This window comes from Canis lupus, chromosome 15 (genome assembly GCF_011100685.1).
Source record: "Canis lupus familiaris isolate Mischka breed German Shepherd chromosome 15, alternate assembly UU_Cfam_GSD_1.0, whole genome shotgun sequence".
Taxonomy (NCBI): Eukaryota; Metazoa; Chordata; class Mammalia; order Carnivora; family Canidae; genus Canis; species Canis lupus.
The window spans coordinates 62,881,109-62,900,688 of NC_049236.1; the positions used below are offsets into that span (position 1 = coordinate 62,881,109).

Sequence of the window (19,580 nt, forward strand, 5' to 3'; positions counted from 1 at the left end):
TCAAAAATACTGTTACTATAGAAATTTAGCTCAATATTTTAAAAAATGATATCACAAAAATGGGTTTAAAAATAATGCCCTCAACAAAAATAAATGATCTGCTTTGTGATTCTATGACAAAAGAAAAAAAATTAAAACAAATCAACAAAGAAAAATAATTTTTAACATACATAGGAAAATGATATCCAAGAGGCTAAGAACTCTGATTTTGAAATTCAACATTTTCAAAAAAACTTTCCTAGCTAGTTTGTGATGTATTCATTTTAAAAAATCAAGGAAAATATTCAGAACCCTTTATGCTTTTATCTGTAACCCAGAAAATCATTAAGAAAACAGTTTAATTTGGTTACAAGATTCTTTATTTTGTAAACTATACAGAAACAGTAAAAAAGAAAATGCATTGTACTTTAAATATTACATAAAGTCAACATTAAAGTTTTTTTTTTTAGTGTGTATAAATCAAATTGAAATAATTCACCATTTTCACTTTCAATGAATTGTTATTGGGAGAAAAGTTGACCCACTGTTTAAATTATGATACCAATGTGTAACATCCAACAGGTTTTTCCATTTGTATTATGGGCACAAAACCATAGGTCTGATATACTTAAAAGTGATGGTTTGCCAAAATGTCTACACAATTAATTAACATGCTAACTTAAATACAGCAATTAAAGTAATTTTTGTTACAGTTAAATCTTAAATGCTACTCTACACAATAATCATAAACAAGTCCACATGGCAATTATGTAACAATAGAAAAAAAGAAAGAAACATATTCCATTTTCTTCATTCCAGCAGCAGTACCTTTACTGGTATTAATTTGTTAATTAGGTGTGCTTAAATATTGCCTAATATCCTATATTGGTATGCATGCTAAAACCTTTCTATTTCTATTTTGCAAGGCACCATACAATACGGTCTCTAAGTTGCGACACTAGTAATAAAAATGTCATAATTCTAGGATTAAATGTAAATTTTTTATCTAAAATAAGAAATAAAATGAGAATTAAGATTCTTAAATTTGACATTGAGGCAAATGACAAACCTTTTGTGAGAATGTGGTTCAAACGAATCTTTCCTTTTGTCTTCCTACTTTAAATTCTGTACCCTAAATTGCTGGTCAGAAAGATAAACCTAGAAAGGTAAATCAATCATGCTGTTTTAAGAAATTGAAAAAAAAAATCTACATGAGAATGCTATCCGAATTAAAATAAAAATCAGAAAGGACAACTAAGTTTGTAACTTTCAGAATCCATGGTTTTCTATACTTGCCATTTTGTAAACTATCCTAGCATATCCAGAACAATGTCATCATTGGAAACATCACTATTAATGTAAACACGATGGAGGACTCTACCCTGTCCTTGTGTTTCTTACCCTGTGGCATCCCCTCACTCACCGTAGGCTTGGGAAGATGCTACTTTGGAATAGCAGTTAAGGTCACGCTTATTTTTATAAAATCCTTGGGACTCAGGACACCAATAAGTTGTTGTAAATTCAACTTAGAATCTCTCTCAGAAAAATAACGTATAGGACCTCAAGCACTGGTTCTTGTTTTGTTTGTGGGAAATTTATATAGTTTGTTCTTATGGAAACTTGTTTGTATCAGTAGCTCTTCCTAACTTTCCTTTGCCTGGCTAGGCTCCCTATGCATTTTCTTTTCCTCTAAGGCATATAAAAACTCAAAGTAAATGATTCTTATTTAAACATAAAGTTCTATGACATTAGTTGCAGTATTTGAAATAATTATACAAAATATATGTGAGTTTTAGAATCATTTTGTTTGGGGGAAAGGTCATTCTCAATAGGTTATCACTTTGTAAGCAATAGAAAGGTAGACTTTATCAATCTCTGCTCTCATCAATCAGATGTACCCATCATGGTCATCACCATCATCATCATCATCCCCTTCATCTTCATCATCATCTTCAATTTCATCTTCATCATTCATAATATCATCTTCATCATCTTCGTCATCAGTCCATTCATGGAAATCTCCACTTGCAAAATCTCCAGAGATCTCAAAATCGATAGCTTAGGGAAAAAGTAAGCATTGATGTTATTTGATTGAGCAATGAGATAATTTCTGATGGATGTAAAATTCTGATAAAAATTAAGCAAATTAATAAAATAAATCTTTGTGGCTTAAGCCACTAAATTTATGGAGATTTATTACAATAGCAATAGAAAACTAACATAGCTAAGTCAGTATTTAAAAAAAATATTTAGAAATATCTCCATTACTATTTATGGAGGCCATAATGCACATATAGATCATTGTATTTATTTTTCCGACTCCTTTAATGTTAGTGTGTACTTATCTTCTACCCTTTCTAATATTTTAGTCTTATAATTTTCTGGTAGCTAGTTAAAACAAATCCTGCTAACGTAATCCAATGTTTATAAATTGATTTCACAAGACCGCACGTTGAAGTTCACATCTCACGTAAGGACAATGTCATTTCTATCCTCCAACATCAGGTTTCTTCTTAGTAATTTCAACATGCTGAGAAAACACAGAAGTTGTGTTCTCAAAACAATTTCCCTGTTCACTCATTGAATTCATCGCCATGTGACTTTTATCTACAACATAAAAAAAAATAGAATTCTTTATCCATCACCGGCATACTGTTATTTGATGTAATTAATAAGGCAGCCGTTTTAAACCATGTATTACAAAGACGTGTTCTTTACATGTGAAAGTTATGTTAGGCATGTGCTGAATGCTACTTGATCCTACTTAAATCTCGTAACACTGGCTAGAAAACCAAAACCAAGCTATTAAAAATGTTACGGAAGAAATAAATGCAGAACTGGCGTTTAAACACTAGATGAGATCACCTTTATATAGTTTACCATTTATATTTTTTAAACAATCACAGTCTATCAGTTTAAAAATTGCATAGAAGAGGGGCTCTTGGGTGGCTCAGTCGGTTAAGCCTCTGCCATCTGCTCAGGTCATGACCTTGGGGTCCTGAGACCCTGGGATCCTGGGATCCTGGGGTCAAGTCCTGTGTTGGCCTTCCTGCTCAGTGGGGAGTCTGCTTCTTCCTCTCCCTCTGCTCCTCCCCACCCTGCTTGTGCTCTGTCTCTCAAATAAATAAATCAGGGGATCCCCGGGTGGCTCAGCAGTTTAGTGCCTGCCTTCAGCCCAGGTGATCCTGGAGACCCGGGATCGAGTCCCCTGTTGGGCTCCCTGCATGGAGCCTGCTTCTCCCTCTGCCCGTGTCTCTGCCTCTCTCTCTCCCTGTCTCTCATGAATAAATAAATCTTTAAAAAATAAAAAATGAATCAAAAAATCTTTTTAAAAAACTGCATAAAAGAGACACTAAACATTTTCTAAGGCCCCTTAGATAGGACCCAGTAGCGGTGTCTCAGCAGTTGAGCATCTGCCTCCAGCCCTGGGTGCGATCTCAGGATCTAGGATCCAGGATCGAGTCCAACATCAGGCTCCCTTCACGGAGCCTGCTTCTCCCTCTGCCTGTGTCTCTGCCTCTCTCTGTGTCTCTCATGAATAAATAAATAAGATCTTAAAAATATATATATGAAAAATTATCTAAAATGCAAGTACTTTATTTTTATTTTTCCTCATGTATGTTAGTTGAGACAGGGTCCATTAATCCTTACTACATATGTGTGTGCATGAGTACGAGTGTGCATGTTGTATTCGTGTGTGTGTTAAATGGCTTTTGTCACAAAAACCACCATCGAACACATACAAATACTCACTTGAAATTTCCATCCCGAAAAAAGTATTTTATGAAATAAAAAAGACACCACATTTAAAGCTTTAAAATACAAGTATATGATGCTCAATTGAACTGGAATATTATTTGTTAAGCCTGTACATAAAGATCATGTTCATAAAAAGAATTAAAATATTAATTATAATTACCCTCCTAACATTTAAACTGTATTTTCCCACCCAGACATAAAGCCATATGCCCAGATAGTTGCAATTTATGGACTTTTACTTTAAAAAGCTCAGCTTTTCTCCTGTGAGTGAGCCTACCTACTCCGGAAGTCAATTTCTCCAAAGGTATAGGGACCTCTGGAGGGTCCCCTGGCCCGGACTAGAGAGCATCAGGGCCTGCCTCATGTGCGAGGTGAGAGGAAAGCAAGGGCCACTCAACACCCTTCCTGCATCTGCAGGAGTGAAAAGGGCCCACCTTAAAGTGCCTGAGCTAGGCCATTCCATTTATTATTGATGCTGGTTTTTCATGGGCCAGAAGTGACTCCTTTTTGTCACTCCCCCCCCCCCCCCCCCCCCATGTATCCTATGTTCTTAGGGAGGAGTATGTCCTCATTAAATGCTTGAACCAATGAATGAGACTCTCTAGAACCTTTCCTGTGCTTTGAGAAATCATTAAACAAATAACCCTTCCTACCGCAGTCTGCAACTCCGCTTGTCCTCGACCCCATTACTTCATTTCCGTATCTGTCGACACACCAGCACTGCCCCAGGCTGCCGTGGCACTGCGTTGGTTTGTAGTAACCGTCTTCATCACACAGGGGGACGTACTGGCCTGGGAGGGGCACATGCACACATTATAAATAAGCTGGGCTCCTTTCCATGGTCGCTGAGTAAGCGTGAATTCACCCACACATACACACGTGGCCTTCCCACTCCAGGTTGTGAACCAGCGATTCATGCTGAACAAAATAGGTAAGGTCACTGCTGTCACGGAGCAGGCCACTGGGTCCCTTTGGTTAAGCAAATTTACCATTTCTCTTTCTCATTCTGCAGGGGGTACTGTTCTTGGAGGTGGAATACAGAATCAGAACCCGGTCAATGCCGCGTGCATCAAATCATCCAGGCCGCTCAGACACCTGACCCCATACTGCCATCGCTGCCAACCTTCTATTTTCATTTCCCCAAATTTTCATTCATGTATTCCAAGCTCTTTCCATTCACCCCAGGCTATTTTCCCAAAATTCAATATTGCTTCATCTCTGCTTTGATCTTTTTCTCATCTGGAATCTCTCCTCCTTCCCTCCTTCTTACATTATAAGACTTGGCATAAATATGACCCGGAATAGGAAGGCTTCTCTTAAGCTGGAGGATTTCTGATACACTTCTTAGGTCCTGTGTGTGTGTGTGTGTGTGTGTGTGTGTGTGCTTTATTATTGCTCCTTTCACCACTACACGGTGATGATATCCTCTATATTGGGAATTTTGGGTTCCCTTAGTTTTGATTGTTATATTAGCAACTCTTAAAGTAAGTCTAGTGGGAAAGACAGACATTGGGATCTCTGGGTGACTCAGCAATTAAGCGTCTGCCTTCGGCCCAGGGGATAACCCCGGGGTCCTGGGATTGAGTCCAACGTCGGGCTCCCTGCATGGAGCCTGCTTCTCCCTCTGCCTGTGTCTCTGCCTCTCTCCCTCTGTATCTCATGAATAAATAAATAAAATCTTAAAAAAAAAGACATTTATTTTCACATCTCTAAAATCTAACAGTACCTGGCACATTGCTAATGATAAATGTTTAATTCATAATTTAGAAGTGAATTCATTTTCTTCAATGTTTATATCAACACAACAATGTATGGTTTAGGACAGTAGAAAATTTTGTCTTTCCTGACCATTTTTTCCCCCTCAGTGACCAGACACACTCTAGTTATCTAGTGAAAGAAAAATAAAACTTGCAAAATAAATTGATAAAATATGAAATTATCTCAACCCATTTCACCTCATAACCATATGGAATCCTAGGGTTATCTCTTTAAAAAGTTTCAAAATTCGGATACATAAATAATTAGTTTTAAAATTGTAAATCATTTGAAAGGTTTGGCCTTTCAATGAAATAAGATAGAATATGACCAATACAGAAAGCTTGAGAACGCCTTCTGTGGATGTAAGGGCAGCAAAAATTAAAACAATATCAACATTCTTATCTCTACCTCTAAAAAAGCGAACATAATTTGAATATATTTGACATAAAACTGTTATGATGCAGAGTTAGGGTGACCATTTAATTTATCCTTTATGGTAGTATCCTTTGAAAATGAAAGCGAGCATCATTAAAGATCCTACCAGAACTACCGACATCAACCAAGACTGACTCCGCAAAGGGGGACAGGTGGCACTTTATTTCTATATAACAACTGGTTAATTTTCAGATAAGTGTCATTATCCTGCCCAAATTAAAAGAAATATTTTATATTTTAGCATTCAGGAGTCTCTAATAATGGCTTCCATGTTTATTATATAAAAAGCATAAAAGTGACTCCTCTCTAATGGCCACTAAATACATTTTCATTTTTTTTAACTTTATCATCAAATCCAGAATTTTAATCCTTGATCAAATCTAAACTATTTTTCAACTGAATTTCATTGGCTTTTCCCATTGTACATGGATGAGCTTTACTTGGTGGAAACAAAGCCACCTGTGCCTGGATGTATTACGTCCCTTTGGGGCTGTGTTAGGATATGCATTTTGTAACAGAGATGAATAAACACGACTCATTGTAGATTCTTCATTGGTAATTCCTCACATCTAAAAATGCTTTATTACAAAACAATTAGCCCTTTCATTTTGAACTACGGATTTTTCAAGTAATATAAAAAGCTCCTCTAAACACACAACGTTGTGATGATAAAGGAAGCATGTCATAACACTTCAGTGAGAGTCAGACATTATAGAATTATGTGCCATTAAATACTCAAGGGCATTCATATATATGGGGAAACAACAAAACAAAAAACACCATGTATGTGGTATTCTGTGTTGGATCTAAAATAGAAAAAAAGATATCAGTGGAAAAACTGGTGAAATCCAAATAAAGTGTAAGTCTTAATTAATAGAAATAGAGCAATGTTAATTCCTCAGAATTAACATTCTTAGAATGAAAGATAATGGCTATTTGATACATGGTAGGTGGGTACTTTGGAGGAGGCCTAGGAAAGGATGTATGTAGGCAAACTATGTATGCAAACTAATCTTCGTAAAATTTCTTTAAAATTATTTGAAAAAGAGTTTATTTGAAAATTGTGTGTTTAGAAGAATAAACAAAATAATTATACATAATAGCTTAATAATCTCTTGGTTACTCTAATATTTTAAGGCTTCGAGTGAAATTTGTTGTCTATCAACTATCTAGTATATATATTTACTTGCTAAAAGTAAATTAGTAAAAAGTAAAAAAAAGTAAAAAAAAAATTTGAAAGTCTATTCAAACTTCCCCGATGTACTGAGGACACGCTCACCCATCTCTCTCTCTCTCTCTCTCTCTATATATATATATATATATGCTATTATTCTTGAATTGTTAACAATAGAATTAGAATTAAAGTTTTTGCTGATACTTTAACTTTAGCACTGTTTAAATCTCCTTTTCACTTAATAACTTTCAAAATGAACATTATATTAGGGTAATAAAACAGACATAATATCTTTCAATAGGTAAGATAATAAAAGTAAGTTTAATGGCCTTCAAAAACTTCATAAATTTTGTCACTGAAATTTAGTGTAGTCTATCTTTGTTGGATTAATATTGATTTTATGTTGCTGTTTCCCTGGGGTTATTTATGTAAGCAATAAAGGCTTCAGAAGAATGATCTATTACTCACCTAGGAGCTTCTTCACCCCTTGCCGCTTCTGAATATTGCTGAGCTCCGTCTGGCAAGGTGGGTCTGCAATGACATTAAAAATGTTACTTCAAGGATTATAATTGAACAAAAAAAGTATGATTTCTATGTTACCAATTTTAAGTTGGCCTTTACCTGGCTTAAAAAGACACATACCACATATCAGTTCCTTTTATGCAGTACCTACCTATAGATACATATATGTGTGTCTTTCTGTATACACAGAGAAAGAGACAGAGAGAGAGACACTTTCCTAATTACTGATACTAGGTCATCTTGATTTTCTGCAGAGAGATAGAAGTGGATGGAAAAAAAAAGTAAACGATATGAAATATTTGTATGATGGATAATGGTTCTTATCATTTACTTTTAAAGGGTCAGTCAACTCAGCAATGTAAATCCAAATGATGGACTAGTGCCCAAACAATGAACAGATTATGTTTTTCCCTCATTTAAAACAGTCTCTATGATACGGAGAAATAGCTTTATATTAAAAAAAGTAATCTATAAAAAAAAGTCAATACTCTTTCAAGTTATATCAGACATACTATTCTCAATTTTGATACTGAATAATGCTGACCAGCTTTGTTCTTTTTAGTTTCATTCGGATACTTCAAGTGTGTATGCAGTGTGGAAATAAGACATAATATACAATAATTTCCGATAGGCTATCTTTTAAAAAATAAACTTAAATTTGGAAATAAGCATGTCTTTTTTCAAACTCAATGGCTTAAGGGAGAATATTTCCAGAGAAATATAAAATGCTAAATCGAAACAGTATAACTTGGCTTGTGTTATCATATATAGAAAATTATATATATTCTTATATAATAAATATACTTTCTAATTTACAATATTCAACAACTCAGTGTATTTTAGCTCATTTTCTACAAACTTGCTATATAAAAATGCATCATAAATTATGGAAACAACAAACCAATAAACCAGTACCTATTTTCCCATACTACAATTTTGTGGGGAAAAGGCATGGTGTAACCTATTCAAATAATTTAAAAAACTATTACACCAATCTTACAATATTCAGGCATTAAATTTGCATGTAAGTAACAAAGTGTAATGAGGAAATGAGACAAAGTGTTTAGCATATATTTTATAATTTAATACATATAAGGCCAATACATATTTTTCCTTTGGAAATCTGAAATCTGAAGAAAAAGTAATTTTTTTTGAAAGAGAGAGAGACATACTAAGAAACAGACTTTTAACTGCAGAGAACAAACAGCATTGCCAGTGGGGAGATGGGTGGAAAGATGGGGAAATAGGGCCAGAGGATTAAAGATGAGCATTGGGTAGTGCACAGAATTATTGAGTCAATCTATTGTACGCCTAATGCTAATATAACACTGTATGTGAACTCTACTGACATTAAAATAGAAAAAACTTAATTAAAAAATGACGTTTGGGGGAGAAAAGCAAGTTGCAAAATGGCACAAGCAGTATGACACCCTATCCATATTTTATAATAAACACAACAGTACGTATCATTCATGAAAACATATGTGGTCATGTAAATGTACAAATAGCGGATTGGAAACTAGATTTGATGGTGCCTACCCGAGCAGAGTGAGAGAGGAGGCTGGATTGAGGATGGAAAAAAAAGAGACTTCAACTTCATAATGCTTTTAAAATTTTATTTGAAAAATCCTGATGCTAATATGACAAAATTATTTCTGGGTGATGGGTACATAGTTATATGTTGAATTATTTTTTGCACTTTGGATTTTTTTTTAATTTCTAAAAATCAAAAATAATCTGATCTTTCAAAAGAAGAAAAAGTAATTTCCTTGAAAAGTATAAATAATTAGCTTATTTTTCTACATCATTTTGAAATTGATCCAATTTATCTCTTCGTTTTACCTAATAATAATGTGGGTCTCTTATACTAAGTTTTAAAGGAATAGGAATCAAGGTATGGATAGCATACAATAGACATTTAAAAATGTACTGCCCTTTAAATATAATATTTAGAACCTAGAGGGAAAAATTGTGCTGAAGTTTCAGTATCATATTGAAAGCATTGAAAGCATTTTTTTCCTAACTGCTCTGAGCTAGTTTTTGCAAAGTAAAACAAGTTACATAACACAGGCTTAGAGAAGAGACATTTAAAAATTTGCTGCCCTTTAAAAATAATATCTAGAACATAGAGGAAAAAAATTGTGCTGAAGTTTCAATAGTATATTGAAAGCATTTTTTTCCGAACTGCTATGGGCTAGTTTTTGCAGAGTAAAAGTAATATTTCCATATGTTTGCTATGACATTGCCTGAAAATTCAAGTATGTTTGAATCTGACTCCTGGTTAGAAACCTCACGGAAAAAAAAAAAAAAAAAAAAAAAAAAAAAAAAGAAACCTCACCGAATAAACACGCGTACAAGACCTACAGCTGTGTGTAGAGGGGAACATTCTAGGGTTTCAGGAGAAGGGCGCCTGGATGGCTCAGCAGGATTTCAGCTCAGGTCATGATCTCAGAGTTGCGGGATGGAGGCCTGGTTGGTGCCCAGCTCTGCGCTAGGAGAGGGACCTGCCTACGATTCTCTTCCCCCCTTCCTTCTGCCCCTCGCTCCACTCATGCTTTCTCTCTCTCTCTCAAAAAAAAAAAAAAAAAAAAAAAAAAAGATTTCAAGAGAAATCATGGCAGATTCAGCTGTTTATCTACACATAATATTTGACTTTGAGATATTTTTCCTACTATTTATAAGGCAGCTGTCTGGCCTTGAAGTTAGGTGTACTTGGAGTGCTTAATTAAGATTTCAACTATTTAAAATCACTGGCAAAGATATATTATTTATATATTATATGTTTATATATTATACATATAACTCTAACATATAGTCAAATATAGATCACTCCAATTACAACAAAAGAATTTGCTGTTTTATTGAATACATAATAAAGAAAACATTCTTTTATAAGGTGAAACTCTTGAAAACATGTTTTTAAATAAATGATTATTCTTTTTCATGAAATTGCTTAATAAGCCCATTCTTACTATTATTCTTATTGTCAGTTACCTTAATAATGGTTTTGTAACATTTTCTAGCATATTAAAGTAATAAACAGAATTGGCCAAGTTCTCCCAGTCTTTGGGGAAGATGTATAATTTTTTTTTGCCTGCTCAGGTACCATTTATTAAATGATTTCTACTCTGTATTAAATTATTTCAGAGAAGATCTTCATTTGACCGTAAAGACTTTAACACTCTGGGTGAATATTGATTAATAAATGAAAAGTATATAAAGCAAAATTTTTCTTTGAGGACCTTTAATCAGTCCTGCAAATATTACTGCAAAGTCCAGAAATCTTTCAAGATGAAAGTATTTATTTCTGTGGAAGAAACTTCCAGAATTTTTCATAATATTTTTAAACGTTCATGGATAAACACTAACCATGCCATCATAACATTTAAAAAATAACTGGAAAAATATCATTAAAAGACCACATATCTTTTTATAGTGGTTTATCAGGATTTGCTTCCCTATTCTTTAAATGTTTTAAATGTATCCTAGTCACTAAAACTAGCATGCAGCTTTTTAGCAGTAGCAGTTACCTAGTAAACACATATGCAATAGTAAAATCAACAGTGTGCGGGGGTACGATTTTAAAGTATTTTAATAAAGAAAATCTAACTCTTAATCCTTGTTTAAAGTTATTTATAAGTAGTTAAACTACAAATTCTGCTGTTGACTCAATACCAATCAGTTTATGGATAATCATTTCATCCCTAATTACTAAACTATTCCTAATATGTGGAAAAGAATCAAGATAGTAAAAGTTCTCACATAAGGTGGTGTTCCAGTTACCTCGCCTCTTCCGGAGCATCAAAATACTCTGCTAGTGAATTTTTACAAAGCTAAGTTACTTTTGAAAGTTTGAACGGCTAAGTCATTTTAAAATCAAATGAGTAAAAATAACTTTATGGTGAATGCGGCAGTTCATTCAGCTCATTTAATAAGATCACAAAATAGAACATTAAAATTCCACAGCATAGTGATAAAAAAAACACCATTTATTTTATACCATGGGCAAAGCAGATAGCAAATTAATTTTAATGATTACTTTTAATATCTATGTTTTCCTATCTCTGTGTGCTTCTTGGTGTTCCATAATGGAAACTATAATGAAGTGCATTAATATGAAATATTAATTGCTATTTTTCATCTTGTTTAGCATGTTTTGTATCCCTAGCAGAGTTATATTGTTTAACATGCTGCTTATTTGCTCTTTTATTAAACACTTTGATGAGAAAAATATCTACCAAGATGTATGGGGTGAAATGAACTTTTTTTTTTTTTTAAATCATGAAGAAAAGATAAAATTTGACATGCAGGTCAACTATCTGCATCGGTCGGTGTCTCGTCTTTTACCTTGCTGTCTCTGGAAGCAGTAGCACCATTCATTGTTAGAAATCAAGCTGTCCTTGTATGTGTCACAAGAATTGAAGAATGCCTTGGTACACTGTTCATTCTTATCAAGGTAAATGCTTCCGAGCTCTGACTGGTCCAGGAGCAGGTCATAGTTTGTATCCAGTCTATTAAACATCCAGCCAAGTGAATCCTTGCAAATTGGCAAAATACTGGTATCAAATCCTAAAGGCAAAGATAGAAAATAATTAGCTAAATTTGAAAGTCACAATCAGCAGCAAGCAATACAACGGAACGTAATAGTTGGTTCCTGTAAGAGCACCTACTCAACAATCATAAATAAGGCTTTAAACTCATCGTGGGTAATTCATTTCAAAGTAGGGATGGTAATACCTAACTTCAGGATGGTTGTGAGGATAATTAATATAAATAGATTAATATAAGGCAGCTAGTACTAATTAGTCATTCATTCAATGGCATTTATTGTAGATATATTAGATATATCTCCATTCTTTCCAGTGTTCAAAGGTTTCTTGACAAATAGGGAGTCATAATGGATGCTTTTTTAGGTGTATATAGGCATTTACTGAATAATAAAGGCCTATTAATAAAGAAATGAAATTTATTTTCACTCAAATAAATTTTGCAGGGGATCCCTGGATGGCTTAGCGGTTTAGCACCTGCCTTCGGCCCAGGGTGTGATCCTGGAGTCCCGAGATTGAGTCCCACATCAGGCTGCCTGCATGGAGCCTGCTTCTCCCTCTGCCTGTGTCTCTGCCTCTCTCTCTCTCTCTCTCTCTCTCTGTGTGTCTCTCATGAATAAATAAATAAAATCTTAAAAAAAATAAATTTGGCAAAAAGTAAAATTTTAACAAAAGTGAAATGAACGCATAATACATAATAGAGTCCTTAATGCTCTGTGTCTTCGTGGAGCCACAGTGATTGTGGTATTTCACCAGTAATGCATATCCAGAGAGTAACCATCATGTAATTTATACAGGTACTCGGTCTTCTGCTTCCCTCGAGGCGATGTTTACAATTACAAATATGCTATAACGGGAGACAGCAAGGTGCACTAGGTATAGCGGGATGACAGCACCGGATTTGCACCCAGCGTATGACTTATCGGAGTGTGGGAGTCTCTGGATAAGCCATAGGCCCCACAAAAGCTCCTTGTCCTAAATAGCATTAGATGCAATGTCAGTGTTTTCAAGCATAATTTAAAAATTTACGTTAAACTATTCATCTTTGTTAAGTTAACCCACCTTTGACAGGTATTTTGGTAGACCAGTTGCTGTTTTAGTTGCTCTTCTCCCACTCATTACAAGTGAAAGTAAAATAATAACTCAGTTAACTGGTGTGAAAAAGAGGATGTGTTTAGAGCTGTGGACACTTTCTGAAAACTGAATAGTCAAACAATTTAATCCTCAACAGCAGGGGTTGAAGAGTAGGTTGACCATTTACAAATGAAATTCTTACACGTAAACATCCTTGTCAATTTCAACACCTTAATCCTTCGTATTTTTTCAAAATGGGAAGAAAAGTAGCCTTAACCTCTCAAAAAATTTTGTGGCTCTGCTTTGAGAACTTACTCTGTAACACAAATATCAACATAAAATAGGATTTCTGAAAATATAATGTGGAGAGATACTGAATAAATTTTAAACACAATAGAACTAAGAGTTTACCTTTTATGTTAAAAGGAAATGAAATTCCTACAGAGTGCATGCCTGGTGAATGATCAGTTTGATGAAGTCTAATATTGTTTTAGATCCAGAATGTTGACTTGTATTCAGGTCCTGGCACTACCTCGCTTGGTTAAGTTAAGGTTATAGTTAAGGCTGCGGTGTCCACATCTAGATAATAAGAGGATTTTAAAAACATGATCTCTATGTTACCTTCAAGATCTAAAAATACAGTGAGTTCATGCTATTTGAAAAGTACATTTATACACAAAACCGTGTTATAAGGGTCATTCGAATCCTAAGTAACAGAAAAGGAGTAGACATAAAATCATTTTAATCTTCTAAATTAAACATATACTTTCAGTATGATTCAGTTTAGTTGACGCTACAAGTATAAGATGAAGTTAATTGGGAAGAAAATTGTTTGCTGTCTTATCTTGAATTTTTAGAGCAATACAACCCCTGAGTCTGTGACCTGAGCCAAAATCAAGAGTCAGATGCTTAACGGACTGAGCCACCAGGCGCCCCAAGGAGCTGAATTTTGACAACAACCCAACTCATTATAGAAATGGAACCTCTCCTGGGGCGTCCAGCAAGGCATGTAGCCCTTTAGGTAGCCCTGATTTTAGTGCAAGGAGCCCTGTGTTGGACTTTTTGACTTACAGAACTATCAACGAATAAATCTGTATTGCTTAAGCTACTAAATTTTGCAGTAATCTGTTATATTCAAAACAGAAAACTAACGTAGTTTATGAACTATATTTTTTTGTTGCTGTTGGTTGCCCTGGGGCTTATGGTATACATCACTAACTTACCACCATCTACCTTCAAATAACATTTTGCCACTTCACGTAGGTGGTAAGACATTGTCAGAGTATCTGTAAGTCATTTTTCACCTTCTCACATATTTTGCTATTAGTGCTACCCATTTTGAGTCTTCATGTGTTGTAAGCTCCACTGTACATTTTTATAATGTTCGCTCTGAACAATGTATTAGGTTTTCTAAGTGATTAAAAAGTGAGAAAGAAAAATCTCTATTATTTTAAAGGAAAATGTCTTCCCACGCCATGACACTTCTGACACAAAATAGGCGAGTTTTCCACACAAAGCAATCCTCCAATACTCTGTGGATTCCAGTCGGGTGCCGTATAATTTAATTCAGTCTGACATTATCTACTCAGTGAGTGTAGATCCAACATGTTAAGGGCTCTGTCCCACAGAGTGCACCCTCAGGCCAGACCCCAATAGTAAGTAGTGGGTTCCCAGCGTATTCATACTTCTGACGACCAGGCTACGGATTAGAGGTTCCCAGGATCCTTTCCTCAGGTTCCATAATTTTTTACGACAGCTCACAGAACGTAGGAAAACACGTTACTTATGTTCACTAGTTTATTACAAAGGAAATTATAAAGAAGACAAATAAAGAGCCAGATGAAGAGGTACATAGGGTGAAATATGGAAGGGCCCCAGGCACAGGAGCTTCTGCTCCCATGGAGCTGGGGTGCACTGTCCTGTCAGCACATGGGTACATGCACCAACTCTGAAGCTCTCCGAACCCCTCAGCTTAGGGGTGTTTATAGAGGCTTTGTCAAGTAGGCATGATCAGGGGCGCCTGCGTGGCTCAGTTGGTTAAATGCCTGCGTTTGGCTCAGGTCATGATCCCGGGGTCCTTGGATGGAGCCCCGCCTTGGGCTCCCTGCTCCACAGAGTCTGCTTCTCCCTCTCCTGTGCTCTCTACCCTGCTTGTGCTTCCTCTCTTTCTTTCTCTCTGTGTCAAATAAGTAAATAAAATATTAAAAAAAAAGTAGGCATGATCAATTAACTCAATCTTCAGGGTTTCTTTCTGCCCCAAGATGACAGAGAGCGGGACTAAAAGTGCCAAAATTCTAATCACGACAGGCTTAGTATTTATGGTAAATACTGAAGAACATCATCCTGAGGTTCTCCAGCAGCCCACCAAGTGTCACATTAGAACAAAAGGTGTTCGTATTACCCAGGATGGCCCAAGGGACTTAGGCCCTCTACTTAAGACGCTCCCATCATCCTCATCCCCCAGGAAATCTTACAAGAGTCTAGGAGCTCCGAGTCAGGAACCAGAAGCAGAACCCAAACCAGATTTCCTATTGGGTCGCTAGTGTTTACCCCCATGTTAAGTATTTCGGGCTTCCTACATTCCTAAATGTAGATTCGAATTTCTGAGTGGTATTAACCTTTGTGTCAAGAAATTCCTTTAGCATCTCTCAACTTTGGATTAATGAAAACTTTTGGGTTTTTTGGCTTAACTTTTTTTTTTTTTTTTGGCTTAACTTTTGAAAGACACTTCTGCCAGAGACTTTTTTTTTCTTCGAACACTCAAATGTTCTACTGTATTGTGGCCTTCATGGTGCCTGAGGAGAAGTTAGCCAACCTGCTGACCTTTGCTTCTCCAAACATTTTTTTTTTCCTTTTTTTCTTTTTTCAGGTTGCTTTTAAGATTTGCTTTTCAAGACTGACTTTTAGCAATATACTTATGGCATACTTTGGTTTTCTTTGTTTCTGTTGCTTGATGTTGTATTTTTGAATGTGTAGGTTTAAAATATTAATAAAATTCAGCTAACTTTTAGTTATTATTTCTTCATATAATTTTCTTCTGATCCCTTACATTTTTAGTATCTTTTTGAGACTTAATTACTCCTATGTTAATGCCCTTGACATTATCCCACAGATCACTAAGACAAAGACCTTTTTTTTTTTTTTTTTTTTAGTTTCTGTTTTCTTCTGTGCTTCATTTGGATAGTTTCTATCATATATCTTCAGGTCCATGGTTGGTTGGTTGGTTTTTCCCTTTCTCCTTTTCCTGTTCTCTTCAGGTGCCTTCACTCTCACTCAGCATGTTTTTATTTTATTTGTTTTGTGTTTCATCTCTAGACATTCTTTTTTTTTAAGATTTTATTTATTCATGAGAGACACAGAGAGAGAGGCAGAGACACAGGCAGAGGGAGAAGCAGGCTCCATGCAGGGAGCCCAACGTGGGACTCGATCCCAGGACTCCATGACCACGCCCTGGGCCGAAGGGAAGCACACAACCACTGAGCCACCCAGTCGTCCCTCATCTCTAGATATCCTATTTGCATGTTTTATTCATACTCTCTCTTGTAATTGAGATTCCTATTTACCTTTATACTATTGTGCATAATAACGATATTAATAATAGTTATTAAAACATTAATAATAAAATATTAAAATAACTCTTATTTTTGCAATCCTTATATACTAATCTCATCATCATTGTAATTTCTGGATATATTTCCAAGATTATGATTTCTCCAGATTATGAACCATATCTTTTGCACTCTTTTCATGCCTGGTAAATTTTAGCTGGATCTGAAAATTGTGAATTTTAAATTATTGGTTGCAGGATTTTGTAGCATTTTTCTAGGTCCAACAGAAAAGTGATTGAAATTGTAGAAGAGAGAGGAAATAGGGTAGAAGAAATATTTCAAGGCTTAATGGAGAATTTTCCAAAATCAATGAAATACGTTAAATCACACAGTTAAGAATCTTAAAGAACTCCAAACAGGGTAAGTACCAGCCAAACAAAGAAATGCAAAAACCTACACATATCAGAATCAAACTGCTCAAGACCAATTAATAAGGAGAAAAACTTTTAAAGCAGCTAGAAGCAAATGCATTTTCCTGTAGGGGAACAAAGGAAAGAGATTGGTAGCAGACTACTAAGCTGAAACCATACAAGCCAGAATCAAGTGGAAAGACCTCTGCATCGTGCTGCAAGAAAAACAGAGCTCGGGACCAAGTATTCTTTACCCAGAGAAAGGATCTTTGACAAAGGAACGAGAAATACCTTTGAACAAATAAAAATGGGAGAAAAATCATTTAAAGCAGATGCGAACTCTAAGAAATCTTAAGAAATAAGTTTTTGAGGTAGAATGCATATGACATTAGGAAGAAACTTGGATTGTTAGAAACCAAGAAACCAAAAAACCCTGACGAATTCTGATAGTAGCATAGCTGAGGATGCATGTGAAATTCATATTTTTTATTTCAAAAGCTTTAAAAGATAATTGAATGTTTATGTTCATTTGTTTTGTTTCTTAGATTCCACATATAAATAAAACCATACAGTATTTGTCTTTCTCTGTCTGAGTTCTTTGACTTAGCATATAATACCCTCTAGACCCATCTGTGTCATCACAAATGTCAAGATCTCATTCTTCTTAAAATTTGAGCCAAATTCCACTGTGTGTATATACCCTACATCTTTATGCTTTCATCCATCCATGGACACTGAATTGCTTCCAACTCGTAGCTGTTGTAAATAATGTCGCAATAAACATAGGAGCACATGTATCTTTTCAAATTAGTGTTTTGTTTTCTATATGTAAATACCCAGCAGTAGAATTACTAGATCATATGGTGTTTCTGTTTTTAATTTTTTGAGGAACCTCCATACTGAGAAACAAACAAATAAAATAAAATACAGACTCTTAAGTACAGAGAATAAGCTGATGGTTGCCAGAGGAGAGGTGGGTGGGCAGATGGGTGAAATAGATAAAGGGCAGGAAGAGGGACAAATTCCAGTTATAGAATAAATAAGTCACAGAGATGAACAGGACAACAGAGAGAATATAGTCAATCCTACTGCAATGTTGTATGGTGACAGATGGTGACAGGCACTTATCATAGTGAGATCTGAATTATGTACAGAATTTTTGAATCAATACAGTCTTAAAACTAATATAGTATGATATGTTAATTATACTTCAATAAGAATACATAAAAGACTATGGCGTGTCTAATCTAAAGTTATTAGCAGTAAGTGTTTGTAGCCTACATTAAAGCAAAACATATGTCAAAATAGCACAAAAGATGGGATAAATTGAGAATCATAAGTACTTCTAATATATGTAAAATGGCAAAGTATTATTTGGAGGTAGACTGTGACAAATTAGATTTGTATCTTGTAAATCCAAGTGTAACCATTAAAAAACTTTCAAGAGGAGATAAAAACAATAAACCAAAAATAGAAATAAAATGACATCATAAAAAATACTTACTTGGTCCAAAATAAAGCATCTTAAGAAGGAAAAATGGGCAAAGAAGAGATAGAAAAGAGAAAACACCTAGCAAGAAAGTATATTATAATGAAACTATATCATTAATTATGTTAAAAATAAATGATCTAAGCATATCAATTAAAATAAAATGTATTAAAATACACACACATATGCACACACACTCTAACTATATATTGTTTTCAAGCAGACCATTTTATTTATTTATTATTATTATTTTTTGTTTGTTTTCAAGCAGACCATTTTAAATAAAATGGCATAGGAGGTTGACATTAGTAGGCTGGAAATGTACACCAGGCAAACACTGATGGAAAAAAGCCAGACTGACAATACTAATATTTTAGATTTAAAAATAAGGAATGTTACCACAATAGAAAAAGGCATTACATAATGAATATATATAACAACCTGAAAGTATCTGTATATAAAATTAAATTTCAAATTCATGAGAAAAAAAAAAAAAACTAACAGAACTGACTGGAGGAATAGACAAATTCCCAATTTTATCTGGAGACCTCAACACTACTCTGTAAATGATCAATAGAATAGGTAGGGAGAAACACAGTATGGGTATTAGAAAATCTTGGGATCCCTGGGTGGCGCAGCGGTTTGGCGCCTGCCTTTGGCCCAGGGCGCGATCCTAGAGACCAGGGATCGAGTCCCACATCGGGCTCCCGGTGCATGGAGCCTGCTTCTCCCTCTGCCTGTGTCTCTGACTCTCTTTCTCTCTGTGTGACTATCATAAATAAATAAAAATTAAAAAAAAAAAAAGAAAAGAAAATCTGAACGACATCATCAACAAACTTGAAATGATTTATACTGATAAAACACTCCAACAAATAATAACAAAAT

At 34.9% G+C, this 19,580-nt stretch overlaps 1 protein-coding gene across 3 annotated transcripts in view; it reads right to left on the bottom strand.

Annotated features, from left to right (window-relative positions):
• Nucleotides 1-336: 336 nt before the first annotated feature.
• Nucleotides 337-19,580, bottom strand: part of SPOCK3 (SPARC (osteonectin), cwcv and kazal like domains proteoglycan 3) — a 404,892-nt gene continuing 385,648 nt past the window's right edge. For all 3 annotated transcript variants that reach the window (XM_038559156.1, XM_038559155.1, XM_038559157.1), the window contains 4 exons: nt 11,975-12,196; nt 7,574-7,636; nt 4,392-4,529; nt 337-2,037 (listed from right to left, as the gene is read on the bottom strand). In XM_038559156.1, coding sequence (XP_038415084.1) covers nt 1,868-2,037; nt 4,392-4,529; nt 7,574-7,636; nt 11,975-12,196 — 593 coding nt within the window. In that variant the 3' untranslated portion in view covers nt 337-1,867. The remainder of the gene's footprint in view (nt 2,038-4,391; nt 4,530-7,573; nt 7,637-11,974; nt 12,197-19,580) is intronic.